This window comes from Symsagittifera roscoffensis, chromosome 9, assembly GCF_963678635.1.
Source record: "Symsagittifera roscoffensis chromosome 9, txSymRosc1.1, whole genome shotgun sequence".
Taxonomy (NCBI): Eukaryota; Metazoa; Xenacoelomorpha; order Acoela; family Convolutidae; genus Symsagittifera; species Symsagittifera roscoffensis.
In genome coordinates this window covers 16,454,428-16,471,946 of record NC_087070.1, presented here as the reverse complement: position 1 = coordinate 16,471,946, position 17,519 = coordinate 16,454,428, and the positions used below count along the sequence as shown (strand labels likewise).

Sequence of the window (17,519 nt, the reverse complement as noted above, 5' to 3'; positions counted from 1 at the left end):
TAGCGGCCGGATTTAAAGAACATACCTAATACCATCAACACCAGTTGTCTATCTGGATATTGTTTTTTCTTGTCTCTAATTGCCAACTGCACTGCCTCTTGGTACTTGGGATATTTCACAGGGTCCTTCTCAAACACCTGACAAAGAAGAAACAAATATGCTCAATCACTTCATTATTAAAATTGTATCCTAGACTCGATAAATTACCGTAATTAAAACACAAGAAAAGACTCCCGTGAAGGCTCGAGCATAGAACATTAGAAATATGAGGGGGGGGGGGGTGGGTTCGATAGTAAAAAAAACTCGAAAAATTGTTGTTCTGATTACTTTACAAAATTATTGTAAGGATCTCATCTCTGGTAAAAAAATCTTAGTTTTTTTAAACTATTTTACCAATTTAACTATTTTACCAATAAAGAAGGATAGCGTCTACATATTCAAATTTGTTATCATATATGTCTAGTTGCTGGCAATACACAATCCAAAAAATTTATCTCAGTCGTGTTAAGAAAAACTATCCCAAATCTTTTGGTTCTTCTTTCCTGCATTTCGATCACCTCTGTTATATTCTCCAATTCAAGTTCTGATAAATTTTTACCTTTCTTGGTCAATAAATAAATTTAAAAAAATTACAGTCAAATTAAGTCACAAATTTCCAACCAGTAAAAAAAAACGAAAACACACCTCGTAAGTCTGGGACTCCAGATTATCAGCCAATGGCTGCAAAGGCACTTGCAAGTAGTTCTCATATCCAAATGCAAACTCCTCAATCGAATCAAACGGTTTTCTCTTAGTGAACAAATGGTTCAAATATTGGTAATAAGATGTCAAGTTTGATTGCTTAGACTCAGATTGCAATTCGTTCATGCTTTTTCCTGTTGAAACTATAACTTGAAGATTCGGGAAATAAGTGAAAAGTCTACATATGTAATGCTGATGAGCTTGAGATAGGACTGGAAATCCGCTTTTGTTGATCATGAAAACATGTGTATCAATAATCAGCGCTTTTAAGGGTTCTCCAAGCCAGTTTTTCCAAATATCTTCGCTTGAGGGTAAATTTTCCGTGACTCTGAGACACAGTCCCAGTCGTTTGTTGAATGAATTGATGCATCGGAATTCGTTCCAAGCTTTCCAGGAACTTAAATCTTGTTCATACTCATTATTAATTTTCAAATTTGACAATCCGTGGTCTCCTGAGAAACTAAAACACAGCCCAGGGTTGAATGTAAAAAAAAATGTGCATAAAATTCTTAACGAGCGCGAAAATTGTTTTTTCGATTTTCGAACTCTGATTGGCTAATATACTTTGCGGTCATTCAATCCGCATGGCAATTAAATTAGTGGAATGCGCAGGACCATTCAAAAAGAAATCTTTAACACATAAGACAAAGCTACACAAACACCAGCTACAAAATGACTAAAATTGGCTTTAAAAGCAAAGAAAAAAGCGACAAACCTAGCCTCGAAAAAAAGCACAATTTTATGGAAGTTAGACTGATAAAAAGTGACTTCGTAATATAACTCAAAACTCACAAGCTAGCATACGTAAACAATGAAAAATCAAAATAAAATCGAAGAAAACTAAAAATAATTATACCGGTCGTTGAGAAAAATCGATTAACGTTTTAATCTTCGTGTAATGTAATTAAACCTAAATGTTTAAGCGTTATTTGTTCAATGGTGTAACTTATCATTATAAATTTGAAACATAAGGCTTCAAATTTGAAAAAGGAGATGGTCTTTGGATTTTAGATTTTTCATTTTTATTGTACGGAATGTTCGAAGACATGAGACTTTTTCTTCCTTTTTCCTTACCAGTTTCATCGCCATAAGCGTGAATCTGGAAAATATGAATTAATATCAATACTTTTATCCTTCAATTAAGACGATTTATCCACAAGGGAAAGGATAAACATACGAGCTGTTCAGCTTTTCACGGATAACCGCTGTTGTGCTCCTGGTTAAGATTTACAAGCATTTTTGGTTATTTCTTTGGGCTGGGTAATTTTGCCTCACCCTTTAAGCAACGCGCACGGATCATGGTTGGCCTCGAACATCCGACATTTCGATTGAGAGGCGGAGACATAACCACTTCACAACCGCTCCCCAATTAATCAATTTTTAAAACTTACTTTTTTTGTGATTTTGACAATCCTCTCTAAATTGAGGAAAAGTAATCAAGCCCGACGAAAGTAATTAAGCATATAAAACTTTTGAAAAAATCCCAGCTGCCTCTGCATTATTCAATTCTGTGATTGCACATTTCAGTTGAAAATTTTAGATTTCGATTCTTAGATACAAGGATTTGAAATCAAACAGTTTGAAAATGAAGATGATAGTAATTACCTTTATGGACAGTTCTATAATACGGAAACAAGACGTAAAAACTTAGTTTTACTCCTGGAATAAAAGCCCTCTTGACAAAAAAATCCTAAGAAAAAACCAAATAAAATGAATGAAAAATTAAAAAAACTGAAAAAAAAAATTGAAAAAACCTATTTCGATTTTTTGTTTTCCGATTAATTTTTTCTATTTTTTCAAACTTTTTCTAAAAATCTATTCAAAAATGCGTATTTTAATCTTACTATCGAAAGTACCTATTTAATAGGCTTTCCTTAAGATCCGCTCATAGCCGAACGAACAAAAAACATCACAATTTGCAAAAAATATATATATATACGTTATTAATTGTTGTGGTCGGAACTTTCTGTGCTACTAGCACAGCTACCGGCGATTTTTGTTTTATTATGATATTGGATTCATAATTTTTTTTCTAATTAACTCACGAATGAAAAAATCATTTGTTTCGTAGTCAATAAGGGGATATTAACTGGCAAAAACTGAGAGAAATGAACACAAGATCATAATGATCGGCTTCCTTTCAGCTTATTGCCCCCCTCGTTAACACCTAAAAAATGTCCCTGCGAAAAATTGCATGTACAAAGAAAGTTTCAAATCTGTTTCAATATTCACACTGACCTGTTTATGCAGAATTATCCATTTTATTTAGCATTCAAGAAATCCGACAACAGTAAAAAAAAAACAGAAGGGGAACAGTGGAGACTGCAAAAAGAGCTCCTTTTAGCAAACTTTGCTAGAAGCTTAACTTCGAAGACAAATTCGAAAGTAATCGGGAACTCACCCGTTGGTCATTGATTCGCCCTGTCCATTTTCATTACAGTCGGAGCTTAGTAGTTCGAAACACAGCGGAACTTCGACCCAAACTTGGAAATTTGACACTGCTGCTGAACAGTGGTTGAACACACTGGTCGCCAAATTCACATTACTACTCCCCTTTTAAGGCAACTATCTCCATTTAAGGTAATTAAACCTAAATTTTTAAGCGTTATTTGTTCAATGGTGTAGCATTTTAAAATTGAAACAAAAGTCTTCAAATATCTTTTGGATTTCAAATTTTTCATTTTTATTCTACGGAATAATCTAACGCAGAGACCACAAGAGATTCTTTTTTCTTTCGTTCTTTTTTTCACCAGTTTCATCATCATAGGAGTGAATCTGGAAAACACGAATTAATATCTACATCTTGGTCTTTCAATTAATCAATTATTAATACCTACTTTTTTGTTGATTACGATTAACTTCAGTAATTGAGGAAAATTAATCAAACCAGACGAAATCAATAAAAATGTGCATTTTACAATTTAATTCTATAATTCAAAAATTTCGACTGAAATCTCAACTCCCAGTAAGCATTTAAAACTTATGAAAAAAAACCCGACTGCCTCTACATTATTCAATTCTTTAATTGCACTTTTCAGTTAGAAATTTTTCGCTTCGATTCTTAGATGCAAGGATTTGAAATCAAACAGTTTGAAAATGGAGATGATAGTCATTGCCTTTATGGACACAATGACTGCGGGCACAGCTAAATATGTAGCATAAGACAAATCCGAGGCAAGAACTTCGTCCGACTTCCGTCTCTCCTCGGCACTAATTGAGTCGCAGTTGATCTCGTGAGATGCTCGGAAAACGACTAACGAATTCCAATCTACAGTTTCAACTGTAAGGTCAGCTCGCGAATTGTAACAGTCTCTGAGAGCTGAAAGAAAAAACATTAAACTTGATCAGTGGAGAAATTCAAATCTTGGAATCTAAGCAAAAACAGCATATAAGGACCAGAAACAGAGAGTATATTTGAATAGGTGCTTTCTCAGATACACTTCCGAGACATAAATTACCTTGACCATAGCAAAAAATGGTTTATTCCTTCAAAACTAATTGAAATCGTGGCATAATATCAACACAGAGGCGAAGCTGAGCTTGGTACAACTTGCGATATGAAAATGAATGACTGCAATTAAAATCAAATGAAAAGAAAAAAATCAAAATCGTTTTTCTCATAAAAATTTACTGAAATCGCAAAATTAACCCAAAAGATTTATGACAAAATTACCATCAGAAAAATCTTTACAACGAGCTTTCAGAATGCTAGAAAGACGCCGAACTTTTAAAAACTTTTCTGCGGGAACTAAGCCGGCCAAAATAAGCAGACAGACAAGAATCTAAATTGTAAAAAACAAGTCCCGACTGGAATCGAACTCCCAGGCTTCGTCGTCAAGCTTGGGTTTTACAGCAACTTAGAAGAAAGCTGAAATTTCAAAAAAAATGGGCTACGGGAACTAAGCCGACAAAAACAAACAGGCGGACTATAGTCCGAAAAAGCAAAAACTCAAAGTTGCTAAGAAACAGTTCCCGGCCGGATTCGAACCACAAGCTTTTGTCGTCTCAAGCAGATATGTTAACTCTGCGCCATATTGTTGATTGAAATGATTTATAAAATAAGAAGCATATGAGTGAGTCCGGGCTCCAAGATGAGTCCTGTGAACGGGAAAAAAGTCTAGTACCCGATTGCAAAACCCTTGCATATCTCAAAGGTTTTGAAAACGAAAGAAAAAACAAATTTATTTATCCAAAGTGTCGTTCGAAAAAATTAGGTAGCATCAGACAATGTGAATTGCAGAGGACAGATAACGTGATCCTAGTACCCACCAAGAGTCTTCCCTAAAAGTTCATAAATTACTATGAAGAGGAACAGATTTTAAAAATCACTAAACAAAAACATGTGTCTTTTCCAGAAAAACCTTATTCGTCGTACAACCACAACTTCCAAAAACAGCAGAGTGGACACCAAGTGTTGCTAGTATCTTTAACGCTACAACAGTGATAAAATAAGACAGAAAGAAGAACACTTTTACGAAACAAACGCATTTCATTTTTTTTTGACAAATTGTGACTTTTTGAGACTTCGGAGTAATTGTAACAGGGTCTACAGGAAACCCTTAGCTACCTAAAGTTTTTCCTTTTTAAGCGTTTCGATATCGCATATAATTCAATTCGCAAACAAACATACATTTTTTTTCAATTATTTGCGGAGAAAATTTCATAAGTTGTAATATCTCGAATAGTGGATGGTTCTGGAAACTGAACTTTTCCCAAAAAATCGTGAGCAGCCGCAGAGTACCAGCCGCATTTGGCCAAAAGGTGCAAGCTTTTAGATTTAAGTATTCATAAATATATTTAACCAATGCAAAATTTTGAATTAAATAAGAATCTTTCAATTTGTGTTAAAATTAAGACATTTGCTTAAAAAAAACTATTTTCAACTTCCACCAGCTGTAAGTCTTAAATTTTTGTACATTTTCCATCCTAAACCATATAAAAAAAATTCAATTTATCTATTGCAAAAAGGATTTGAAAGTAATTTCGCAAAAAAATCTACTTGTTAGTTTTTGAGAACTTTGAAAACAAAAACATTTCGTTGAAATAAACATTTCTATCTCAAAAAAGCATGACTACGTTCTAATTAATAAGTTTACAGGCATCACAGTAGAGCTGTTACTTTCTTGGGAAGCAGGATTGAACTGAAATTATGCTCCTAAACTTCGGCAACACTAGACTAAATAAGCTTCACATTTGTGAAATTTAATTGGTATTGGGCTTCAATTGAGACAGATTTTCCACTCAAATGCTGTAATCTAATCTGAAAAACGGAAATATTCAGAATTGTTTCTAGTGACACAGTATTTTTTTCTTATATATTTGTTATCTGAGTAAGCTGAACTCGCATTGATAAAAAACATTGAACAATTAAGGTCATTATTTTATTCATGTACAAAAAAATTACCCGCTCTACCTTTACCAAAAACAAACGATACGCTTAGTTTTGATCTTGGAAAAGTTGAAACAAAAAATCTTATTTGGTCAGCAAAAAATTCGACGAAGAGGCGAAGCTGAGCTACGCACCACTTGTAATACAACTAGATAAAACAAAGTAAAGGAAGATAGTTGTAAAAACAAACATGCCTAAACAAACTAATGCTAAATCAGCATCAAAACAAAAGCAACCAAGCGGTGACAAAGCTGAAAGTACCTTAGCAGAAACTCTTCCAGCCGATTTTTGTTTCAAATTCAAAGCTGATTTTAAAAAAATTACGTCCCTCTTCCCTCATAACACAAACAGTTACAGAAACTTTTTTTCGCACAACAAACGACGCAAAAAGAGGCCACTAAGCTAAAATAAACACAGAGGCGAAGTTTTACTTCGCATACACAAGCAAAAATATGACCGATGAAGCTACTGGGCAAAATTGAATGAGAAAAACTTTGAGTCTGCAAAATTTCTTAAGTAACGCACGCCAATTATGAGTCTACATAATTGCTAAGTGACACAAGCCAATTATGACGCATTAGTAGCACCAGTCAATTTATCAAAAAAAATCAAATTTACCAAATAACATGTCTTAACTTATAGAGCGGACGCATATAGAGGGTACAATCACAACTTCAAAACAGCAAAGTGGACACCAAGTGTTGCAAGTATCTCTAACGCTACAACAGTGATAAAATAAGACAGAAAGAAGAACACTTTTACGAAACAAACGCATTTCATTTTTTTTTTGACAAATTGTGACTTTTTGAGACTTCGGAGTAATTGTAACAGGGTCTACAGGAAACCCTTAGCTACCTAAAGTTTTTCCTTTTTAAGCGTTTCGATATCGCATATAATTCAATTCGCAAACAAACATACATTTTTTTTCAATTATTTGCGGAGAAAATTTCATAAGTTGTAATATCTCGAATAGTGGATGGTTCTGGAAACTGAACTTTTCCCAAAAAATCGTGAGCAGCCGCAGAGTACCAGCCGCATTTGGCCAAAAGGTGCAAGCTTTTAGATTTAAGTATTCATAAATATATTTAACCAATGCAAAATTTTGAATTAAATAAGAATCTTTCAATTTGTGTTAAAATTAAGACATTTGCTTAAAAAAAACTATTTTCAACTTCCACCAGCTGTAAGTCTTAAATTTTTGTACATTTTGCATCCTAAACCATATCAAAAAAAATTCAATTTATCTATTGCAAAAAGGATTTGAAAGTAATTTCGCAAAAAAATCTACTTGTTAGTTTTTGAGAACTTTGAAAACAAAAACATTTCGTTCAAATAAACATTTCTATCTCAAAAAAGCATGACTACGTTCTAATTAATAAGTTTACAGGCATCACAGTAGAGCTGTTACTTTCTTGGGAAGCAGGATTGAACTGAAATTATGCTCCTAAACTTCGGCAACACTAGACTAAATAAGCTTCACATTTGTGAAATTTAATTGGTATTGGGCTTCAATTGAGACAGATTTTCCACTCAAATGCTGTAATCTAATCTGAAAAACGGAAATATTCAGAATTGTTTCTAGTGACACAGTATTTTTTCTTATATGTTTGTTATCTGAGTAAGCTGAAATCGCATTGATAAAAAACATTGAACAATTAAGGTCATTATTTTATTCATGTACAAAAAAATTACCCGCTCTACCTTTACCAAAAACAAACGATACGCTTAGTTTTGATCTTGGAAAGGTTGAAACAAAAAATCTTATTTGGTCAGCAAAAAATTCGACGAAGAGGCGAAGCTGAGCTACGCACCACTTGTAATACAACTAGATAAAACAAAATAAATGAAGATAGTTGTAAAAACAAACATGCCTAAACAAAATAATGCTAAATCAGCATCAAAACAAAAGCAACCAAGCAGTGACAAAGCTGAAAGTACCTTAGCAGAAACTCTTCCAGCCGATTTTTGTTTCAAATTCAAAGCTGATTTTAAAAAATTTACGTCCCTCTTCCCTCATAACACAAACAGTTACAGAAACTTTTTTTCGCACAACAAACGACGCAAAAAGAGGCCACTAAGCTAAAATAAACACAGAGGCGAAGTTGTACTTCGCATACACAAGCAAAAATATGACCGATGATGCTACTGGGCAAAATTGAATGAGAAAAACTTTGAGTCTGCAAAATTTCTTAAGTAACGCACGCCAATTATGAGTCTACATAATTGCTAAGTGACACAAGCCAATTATGACGCATTAGTAGCACCAGTCAATTTATCAAAAAAAATCAAATTTACCAAATAACATGTCTTAACTTATAGAGCGGACGCATATAGAGGGTACAACCACAACTTCAAAACAGCAAAGTGGACACCAAGTGTTGCTAGTATCTCTAACGCTACAACAGTGATAAAATAAGACAGAAAGAAGAACACATTTACGAAACAAACGCATTTCATTTTTTTGACAAATTGTGACTTTTTGAGGATTCGGAGTAATTGTAACAGGATCTACAGGAAACCCTTAGCTACCTAAAGTTTTTCCTTTTTAAGCGTTTCGACATCGCAGATAATTCAATTCGCAAACAAACATACAATTTTTTTCAATTATTTGCGGAGAAAATTTCATCAGTTGTAATATCTCGAATAGTGGATGGTTCTGGAAACTGAACTTTTCCCAAAAAATTGTGGGCAGCCGCAGTTTACCAGCCGCATTTGGCCAAAAGGTGCAAGCTTTTAGATTTTAGTATTCATAAATATACTTAACCAATGCAAAACTTTGAATTAAATAAGAATCTTTCAATTTGTGTTAAAATTAAGACATTTGCTTAAAAAAAACTATTTTCAACTTCCACCAGCTGTAAGTCTTAATTTTTTGTACATTTGCATCCTAAACCATATAAAAAAGAAATCAATTTATCTATTGCAAAAAGGATTTGAGAGTAATTTCGCAAAAAAATCTACTTGTTAGTTTTTGAGAATTTTGAAAACAAAAACATTTCGTTCAAATAAACATTTCTATCTCAAAAAAGCATGACTACGTTCTAACTAATAAATTTACAGGCATCACAGTAGAGCTGTTACTTTCTTGGGAAGCAGGATTGAACTGAAATTATGCTCCTAAACTTTGGCAACACTAGACTAAATAAGCTTCACATTTGTGAAATTTAATTGGTATTGGGCTTCAATTGAGACAGATTTTCCACTCAAATGCTGTATTCTAATCTGAAAAACGGAAATATTCAGAATTGTTTCTCGTGACACAGTATTTTTTCTTATATGTTTGTTATCTGAGTAAGCTGAAATCGCATTGATAAAAAACATTGAACAATTAAGGTCATTATTTTATTCATGTACAAAAAAAATTACCCGCTCTACCTTTACCAAAACAAACGATACGCTTAGTTTTGATCTTGGAAAGGTTGAAACAAAAAATCTTATTTGGTCAGCAACAATTTCGACGAAGAGGCGAAGCTGAGCTACGCACCACTTGTAATACAACTAGATAAAACAAAATAAATGAAGATAGTTGTAAAAACAAACATGCCTAAACAAAATAATGCTAAATCAGCATCAAAACAAAAGCAACTAAGCGGTGACAAAGCTGAAAGTACCTTAGCAGAAACTCTTCCAGCCGATTTTTGTTTCAAATTCAAAGCTGATTTAAAAAAATTTACGTCCCTCTTCCCTCATAACACAAACAGTTACAGAAACTTTTTTTCGCACAACAAACGACGCAAAAAGAAGCCACTAAGCCAAAATAAACACAGAGGCGAAGTTGTACTTCGCATACACAAGCAAAAATATGACTGATGATGCTACTGGGCGAAATTGAATGAGAAAAACTTTGAGTCTGCAAAATTTCTTAAGCAACGCACGCCAATTGAGAGTCTACATAATTGCTAAGTGACACAAGCCAATTATGACGCATTAGTAGTACCAGTCAATTTATCAAAAAAAATCAAATGTACCAAATAACATGTCTTAATTTATAGAGCGGACGCATTTTCACTAGTATACGAAAAAATTGCAAAGAAACAGTTCTCGGTCAGATACGAAACACAAGCTTTTATCGTCTCAAGCAGAAATGTTAACTCTACGCCATATTGTTGATTGAAATGATTTTAAAAAAAGGAAGCATATGAATAAGTCGGGGCTCTCAGATGAGTCCTGTGAACGGGAAAAAAGTCTAATACCCGATTGCAAAACCCTTGCTGATCTCAAAGGTTTCAAAAACGAAAGAAAGAACAAATTTATTTATCCAAAGTGTCGTTCGAAAAAGTTATGTATAATCAAATAATGTGAATTGCAGAGGACAGGTAACGTGATCCTAAAACCCACCAAGAGTCTTCCCTAAAAGTTCATAATTTATTCTGAAAAGGAATATATTTTAAAAACCACTAAACAAAAACATGTGTCTTTTCCAGAAAAACCTTATTCGTCGTACAACCACAACTTCCAAAAACAGCTAAGTCGCCACCAAGTGTTGCTAGTATCTCTAACGCTACAACGGTGATAAAATAAGACATAAAGAAGAACACTTTTACGAAACAAACGCATTTCATTTTTTTTGTGACAAATTGTGACTTTTTGAGACTTCGGAGTAATTGTAACAGGATCTACAGGAAACCCTAAGCTACCTAAAACTTTTCCATTTTAAGCGTTTTGATATGCCATTTAATCCAATTTGCAAACGAACGTACACTTTTTATCAATTATTTCAAAAACTGTAATATCTGGAATAGTAGATGGTTCTGGAAGCTGAACTTTTCCCAAAAAAAACGTGGGCAGCCGCAGTTGGCCAGCCGCATTTAACCAAAAGTTGCAAACGTTTATATTTTAGTATTCATAAATATATTTAACCAATGCAAAATTTTGAATTAAATAAGAATCTTTCAATTTGTGTTAAAATTAAGACATTTGCTTAAAAAAACTATTTTCAACTTCCACCAGCTGTAAGTCTTAAATTTTTGTACATTTTGCATCCTAAACCATATCAAAAAAAATTCAATTTATCTATTGCAAAAAGGATTTGAAAGTAATTTCGCAAAAAAATCTACTTGTTAGTTTTTGAGAACTTTGAAAACAAAAACATTTCGTTCAAATAAACATTTCTATCTCAAAAAAGCATGACTACGTTCTAACTAATAAAATTACAGGCATCACAGTAGAGCTGTTACTTTCTTGGGAAGCAGGATTGAACTGAAATTATGCTCCTGAACTTTGGCAACACTAGACTAAATAAGCTTCACATTTGTGAAATTTAATTGGTATTGGGCTTCAATTGAGACAGATTTTCCACTCAAATGCTGTATTCTAATCTGAAAAACGGAAATATTCAGAATTGTTTCTCGTGACACAGTATTTTTTCTTATATGTTTGTTATCTGAGTAAGCTGAAATCGCATTCATAAAAAACATTGAACAAGTAAGGTCATTATTTTATTCATGTACAAAAAAAAATTACCCGCTCTACCTTTACCAAAACAAACGATACGCTTAGTTTTGATCTTGGAAAGGTTGAAACAAAAAATCTTATTGGGTCAGCAACAATTTCGACAAAGAGGCGAAGCTGAGCTACGCACCACTTGTAATACAACTAGATAAAACAAAATAAATGAAGATAGTTGTAAAAACAAACATGCCTAAACAAAATAATGCTAAATCAGCATCAAAACAAAAGCAACCAAGCGGTGACAAAGCTGAAAGTACCTTAGCAGAAACTCTTCCAGCCGATTTTTGTTTCAAATTCAAAGCTGATTAAAAAAAAATTTACGTCCCTCTTCCCTCATAACACAAACAGTTACAGAAACTTTTTTTCGCACAACAAACGACGCAAAAAGAGGCCACTAAGCCAAAATAAACACAGAGGCGATGTTGTACTTCGCATACACAAGCATAAATATGACTGATGATGCTACTGGGTGAAATTGAATGAGAAAAACTTTGAGTCTGCAAAATTTCTTAAGCAACGCACGCCAATTATGAGTCTACATAATTGCTAAGTGACACAAGCCAATTATGACGCATTAGTAGTACCAGTCTATTTATCAAAAAAAAAATCAAATTTACCAAATAACATGTCTTAATTTATAGAGCGGACGCATTTTCACTAGTATACGAAAAAATTGCAAAGAAACAGTTCTCGGTCAGATACGAAACACAAGCTTTTATCGTCTCAAGCAGAAATGTTAACTCTACGCCATATTGTTGATTGAAATGATTTTAAAAAAAGGAAGCAAATGAATAAGTCGGGGCTCTCAGATGAGTCCTGTGAACGGGAAAAAAAAGTCTAATACCCGATTGCAAAACCCTTGCTGATCTCAAAGGTTTAAAAAACGAAAGAAAGAACAACTTTATTTATCCAAAGTGTCGTTCGAAAAAGTTATGTATAATCAAATAATGTGAATTGCAGAGGACAGGTAACGTGATCCTAAAACCCACCAAGAGTCTTCCCTAAAAGTTCATAAATTATTCTGAAAAGGAATATATTTTAAAAACCACTAAGCAAAAACATGTGTCTTTTCCAGAAAAACCTTATTCGTCGTACAACCACAACTTCCAAAAACAGCTAAGTCGCCACCAAGTGTTGCTAGTATCTCTAACGCTACAACGGTGATAAAATAAGACATAAAGAAGAACACTTTTACGAAACAAACGCATTTCATTTTTTTTTGTGACAAATTGTGACTTTTTGAGACTTCGGAGTAATTGTAACAGGATCTACAGGAAACCCTTAGCTACCTAAAATTTTTCCATTTTAAGCGTTTTGAAATGCCATTTAATCCAATTTGCAAACAAAGGTACACTTTTTTTCAATTATTTCAAAAACTGTAATATCTGGAATAGTAGATGGTTCTGGAAGCTGAACTTTTCCCAAAAAAACGTGGGCAGCCGCAGTTGGCCAGCCGCATTTAACCAAAAGTTGCAAACGTTTATATTTTAGTATTCATAAATATATTTAACCAATGCAAAATTTTGAATTAAATAAGAATCTTTCAATTTGTGTTAAAATTCAGACATTTGCTTAAAAAAAAACTATTTTCAACTTCCACCAGCTGTAAGTCTTAATTTTTTGTACATTTGCATCCTAAACCATATAAAAAAGAAATCAATTCATCTATTGCAAAAAGGATTTGAGAGTAATTTTGCAAAAAAATCTACTTGTTAGTTTTTGAGAATTTTGAAAACGAAAACATTTCGTTCAAATAAACATTTCTATCTCAAAAAAGCATGACTACGTTCTAACTAATAAAATTACAGGCATCACAGTAGAGCTGTTACTTTCTTGGGAAGCAGGATTGAACTGAAATTATGCTCCTAAACTTTGGCAACACTAGACTAAATAAGCTTCAAATTTGTGAAATTTAATTGGTATTGGGCTTCAATTGAGACAGATTTTCCACTCAAATGCTGTATTCTAATCTGAAAAACGGAAATATTCAGAATTGTTTCTCGTGACACAGTATTTTTTCTTATATGTTTGTTATCTGAGTAAGCTGAAATCGCATTCATAAAAAACATTGAACAAGTAAGGTCATTATTTTATTCATGTACAAAAAAAAATTACCCGCTCTACCTTTACCAAAACAAACGATACGCTTAGTTTTGATCTTGGAAAGGTTGAAACAAAAAATCTTATTTGGTCAGCAACAATTTCGACGAAGAGGCGAAGCTGAGCTACGCACCACTTGTAATACAACTAGATAAAACAAAATAAATGAAGATAGTTGTAAAAACAAACATGCCTAAACAAAATAATGCTAAATCAGCATCAAAACAAAAGCAACCAAGCGGTGACAAAGCTGAAAGTACCTTAGCAGAAACTCTTCCAGCCAATTTTTGTTTCAAATTCAAAGCTGATTTAAAAAAAATTTACGTCCCTCTTCCCTCATAACACAAACAGTTACAGAAACTTTTTTTCGCACAACAAACGACGCAAAAAGAGGCCACTAAGCCAAAATAAACACAGAGGCGATGTTGTACTTCGCATACACAAGCAAAAATATGACTGATGATGCTACTGGGCGAAATTGAATGAGAAAAACTTTGAGTCTGCAAAATTTCTTAAGCAACGCACGCCAATTATGAGTCTACATAATTGCTAAGTGACACAAGCCAATTATGACGCATTAGTAGTACCAGTCAATTTATCAAAAAAAAATCAAATTTACCAAATAACATGTCTTAATTTATAGAGCGGACGCATTTTCACTAGTATACGAAAAAATTGCAAAGAAACAGTTCTCGGTCAGATACGAAACACAAGCTTTTATCGTCTCAAGCAGAAATGTTAACTCTACGCCATATTGTTGATTGAAATGATTTTAAAAAAAGGAAGCAAATGAATAAGTCGGGGCTCTCAGATGAGTCCTGTGAACGGGAAAAAAAGTCTAATACCCGATTGCAAAACCCTTGCTGATCTCAAAGGTTTCAAAAACGAAAGAAAGAACAAATTTATTTATCCAAAGTGTCGTTCGAAAAAGTTATGTATAATCAAATAATGTGAATTGCAGAGGACAGGTAACGTGATCCTAAAACCCACCAAGAGTCTTCCCTAAAAGTTCATAAATTATTCTGAAAAGGAATATATTTTAAAAACCACTAAACAAAAACATGTGTCTTTTCCAGAAAAACCTTATTCGTCGTACAACCACAACTTCCAAAAACAGCTAAGTCGCCACCAAGTGTTGCTAGTATCTCTAACGCTACAAGGGTGATAAAATAAGACATAAAGAAGAACACTTTTACGAAACAAACGCATTTCATTTTTTTTGTGACAAATTGTGACTTTTTGAGACTTCGGAGTAATTGTAACAGGATCTACAGGAAACCCTTAGCTACCTAAAATTTTTCCATTTTAAGCGTTTTGAAATGCCATTTAATCCAATTTGCAAACGAACGTACACTTTTTTTCAATTATTTCAAAAACTGTAATATCTGGAATAGTAGATGGTTCTGGAAGCTGAACTTTTCCCAAAAAAACGTGGGCAGCCGCAGTTGGCCAGCCGCATTTAACCAAAAGTTGCAAACGTTTAGATTTTAGTATTCATAAATATATTTAACCAATGCAAAATTTTGAATTAAATAAGAATCTTTCAATTTGTGTTAAAATTAAGACATTTGCTTAAAAAAACTATTTTCAACTTCCACCAGCTGTAAGTCTTAAATTTTTGTACATTTTGCATCCTAAACCATATCAAAAAAAATTCAATTTATCTATTGCAAAAAGGATTTGAAAGTAATTTCGCAAAAAAATCTACTTGTTAGTTTTTGAGAACTTTGAAAACAAAAACATTTCGTTCAAATAAACATTTCTATCTCAAAAAGCATGACTACGTTCTAACTAATAAAATTACAGGCATCACAGTAGAGCTGTTACTTTCTTGGGAAGCAGGATTGAACTGAAATTATGCTCCTGAACTTTGGCAACACTAGACTAAATAAGCTTCACATTTGTGAAATTTAATTGGTATTGGGCTTCAATTGAGACAGATTTTCCACTCAAATGCTGTAATCTGATCTGAAAAACGGAAATATTCAGAATTGTTTCTCGTGACACAGTATTTTTTCTCATATGTTTGTTATGAGTAAGCTGAAATCGCATTGATAAAAAAATATTGAACAATTAAGGTCATTATTTTATTCATGTACAAAAAAAATTACCCGATCTACCTTTACCAAAAGAAACGATACGCTTAGTTTTGATCTTGGAAAGGTTGAGACAAAAAATCTTATTTGGTCAGCAAAAATTTCGACGAAGAGGCGAAGCTGAGCTACGCACCACTTGTAATACAACTAGATAAAACAAAATAAATGAAGATAGTTGTAAAAACAAACATGCCTAAACAAAATAATGCTAAATCAGCATCAAAACAAAAGCAACCAAGCGGTGACAAAGCTGAAAGTACCTTAGCAGAAACTCTTCCAGCCGATTTTTGTTTCAAATTCAAAGCTGATTTTAAAAAAATTACGTCCCTCTTCCCTCATAACACACACAGTTACAGAAACTTTTTTTTCGCACAACAAACGACGCAAAAAGAGGCCACTAAGCCAAAATAAACACAGAGGCGAAGTTGTACTTCGCATACACAAGCAAAAATATGACCGATGATGCTACTGGGAAAATTGAATGAGAAAAACTTTGAGTCTACAAAATTTCTTAAGTAACGCACGCCAATTATGAGTCTACATAATTGCTAAGTGACACAAGCCAATTATGACGCATTTAGCAGTACCAGTCAATTTGAAAAAAAAAATCAAATTTGCCAAATAACATGTCTAAATTTATAGAGCGGACGCGTTTTAATTAGTATAAGAAAAATTTCATTAAAACATCCGACACTGCCTAGTTTCGAACCTTCTTATTTTGTAGCGGGTCTCCTTCCCTACTTCTATGCTACAGACCCATGATATCTCGAAGCTAAAGTGCTATTTGTATTATAATAGCTGTAATTAATCGCTGGTTATTGATCAAAACAAACACTAATATTTGCTACTTATGTTGGACAAAAGAGAGTTCATACTATCACACAAGCTATGCTTGTATAAACAAGACAAAACCTATTACGCAGAAAAAAACGACAAAAAAATGAAATTTTAACAAACCGACTGAGGAAAAACAACCAACTTAAAAGTGCTGAGGGGAGCTGAAATAATAATAAAAAAGAAAATTCAAAGATTAGTCAACTATGCCGACAAAAGATCAGCAGGAAAATAATTGGTCGACAATTTTGAAACAAAATATTTCCTGTATGAAAAAAAACAGGTCCTGGTCAGATTCGAAACCAAGATTTTTGCCGTCCCAGACTTATTCGTTATCTGCAGGCTAAGTGGACCGGTAACGCTAAAAAATGTGAATTAATTATGACACAAGGTACCACTAAATTGTAAAGGAAAAAAGTAAATTACCCGATTGCAACACCCTTCCTTATTGCAAGGTTAACCATCTACTCTTTTAATAATTCCAAATTCATACACAGAGGCGAAGCAGCGCTTCGCAAACTTAAGCGAAAACACGATAAATAACAGCTCTAAAGTGCAATAAGAAAAAGTAGAAATCAGCCTCGAAAAAGTAAAAATTCGGCTACTGTTCGGACCACTCAGCCACAGACGCTTAATTAATCACAAACACTAGCCACAAATAAAGCAGAGAACAGATGCTATGCAATTTCCAACCTTACAGTGAAAAATCCATATGAATGAACACTTTTTTGGAACACTTATATTTGTTACAAAAGAAACAAAAGAAGGTTCGTACTAATACACTAACGTTCGTAAGCTTGCTAGTGTAAATAATCGCAATACGAAAGAAAGAGTAAATTTTTTCTCAGGTGCAGCTGGTTTTTTTTTCAAAATAATGGCAAAGCGAAGAACAAAAAAAGCTTAAAAAA

General features: G+C 33.3%; 1 protein-coding gene across 3 annotated transcripts in view; it reads right to left on the bottom strand.

Moving 5' to 3' along the window:
* LOC134854908 (protein arginine N-methyltransferase 5-like) overlaps positions 1-17,519 on the bottom strand; it is a 568,964-nt gene that overhangs the window by 57,833 nt on the left and 493,612 nt on the right. For 2 of the 3 annotated variants that reach the window (XM_063871303.1, XM_063871304.1), the window contains exons 3-6: positions 3,858-4,060; positions 3,143-3,294; positions 685-1,201; positions 26-137 (exon numbers count right to left, since the gene is read on the bottom strand). The exons of the other annotated variant lie outside the window; for it this stretch is intronic. In XM_063871303.1, the coding sequence (XP_063727373.1) occupies positions 26-137; positions 685-1,201; positions 3,143-3,294; positions 3,858-4,060 (984 nt within the window). The remainder of the gene's footprint in view (positions 1-25; positions 138-684; positions 1,202-3,142; positions 3,295-3,857; positions 4,061-17,519) is intronic. 3 annotated transcript variants of the gene reach the window in all.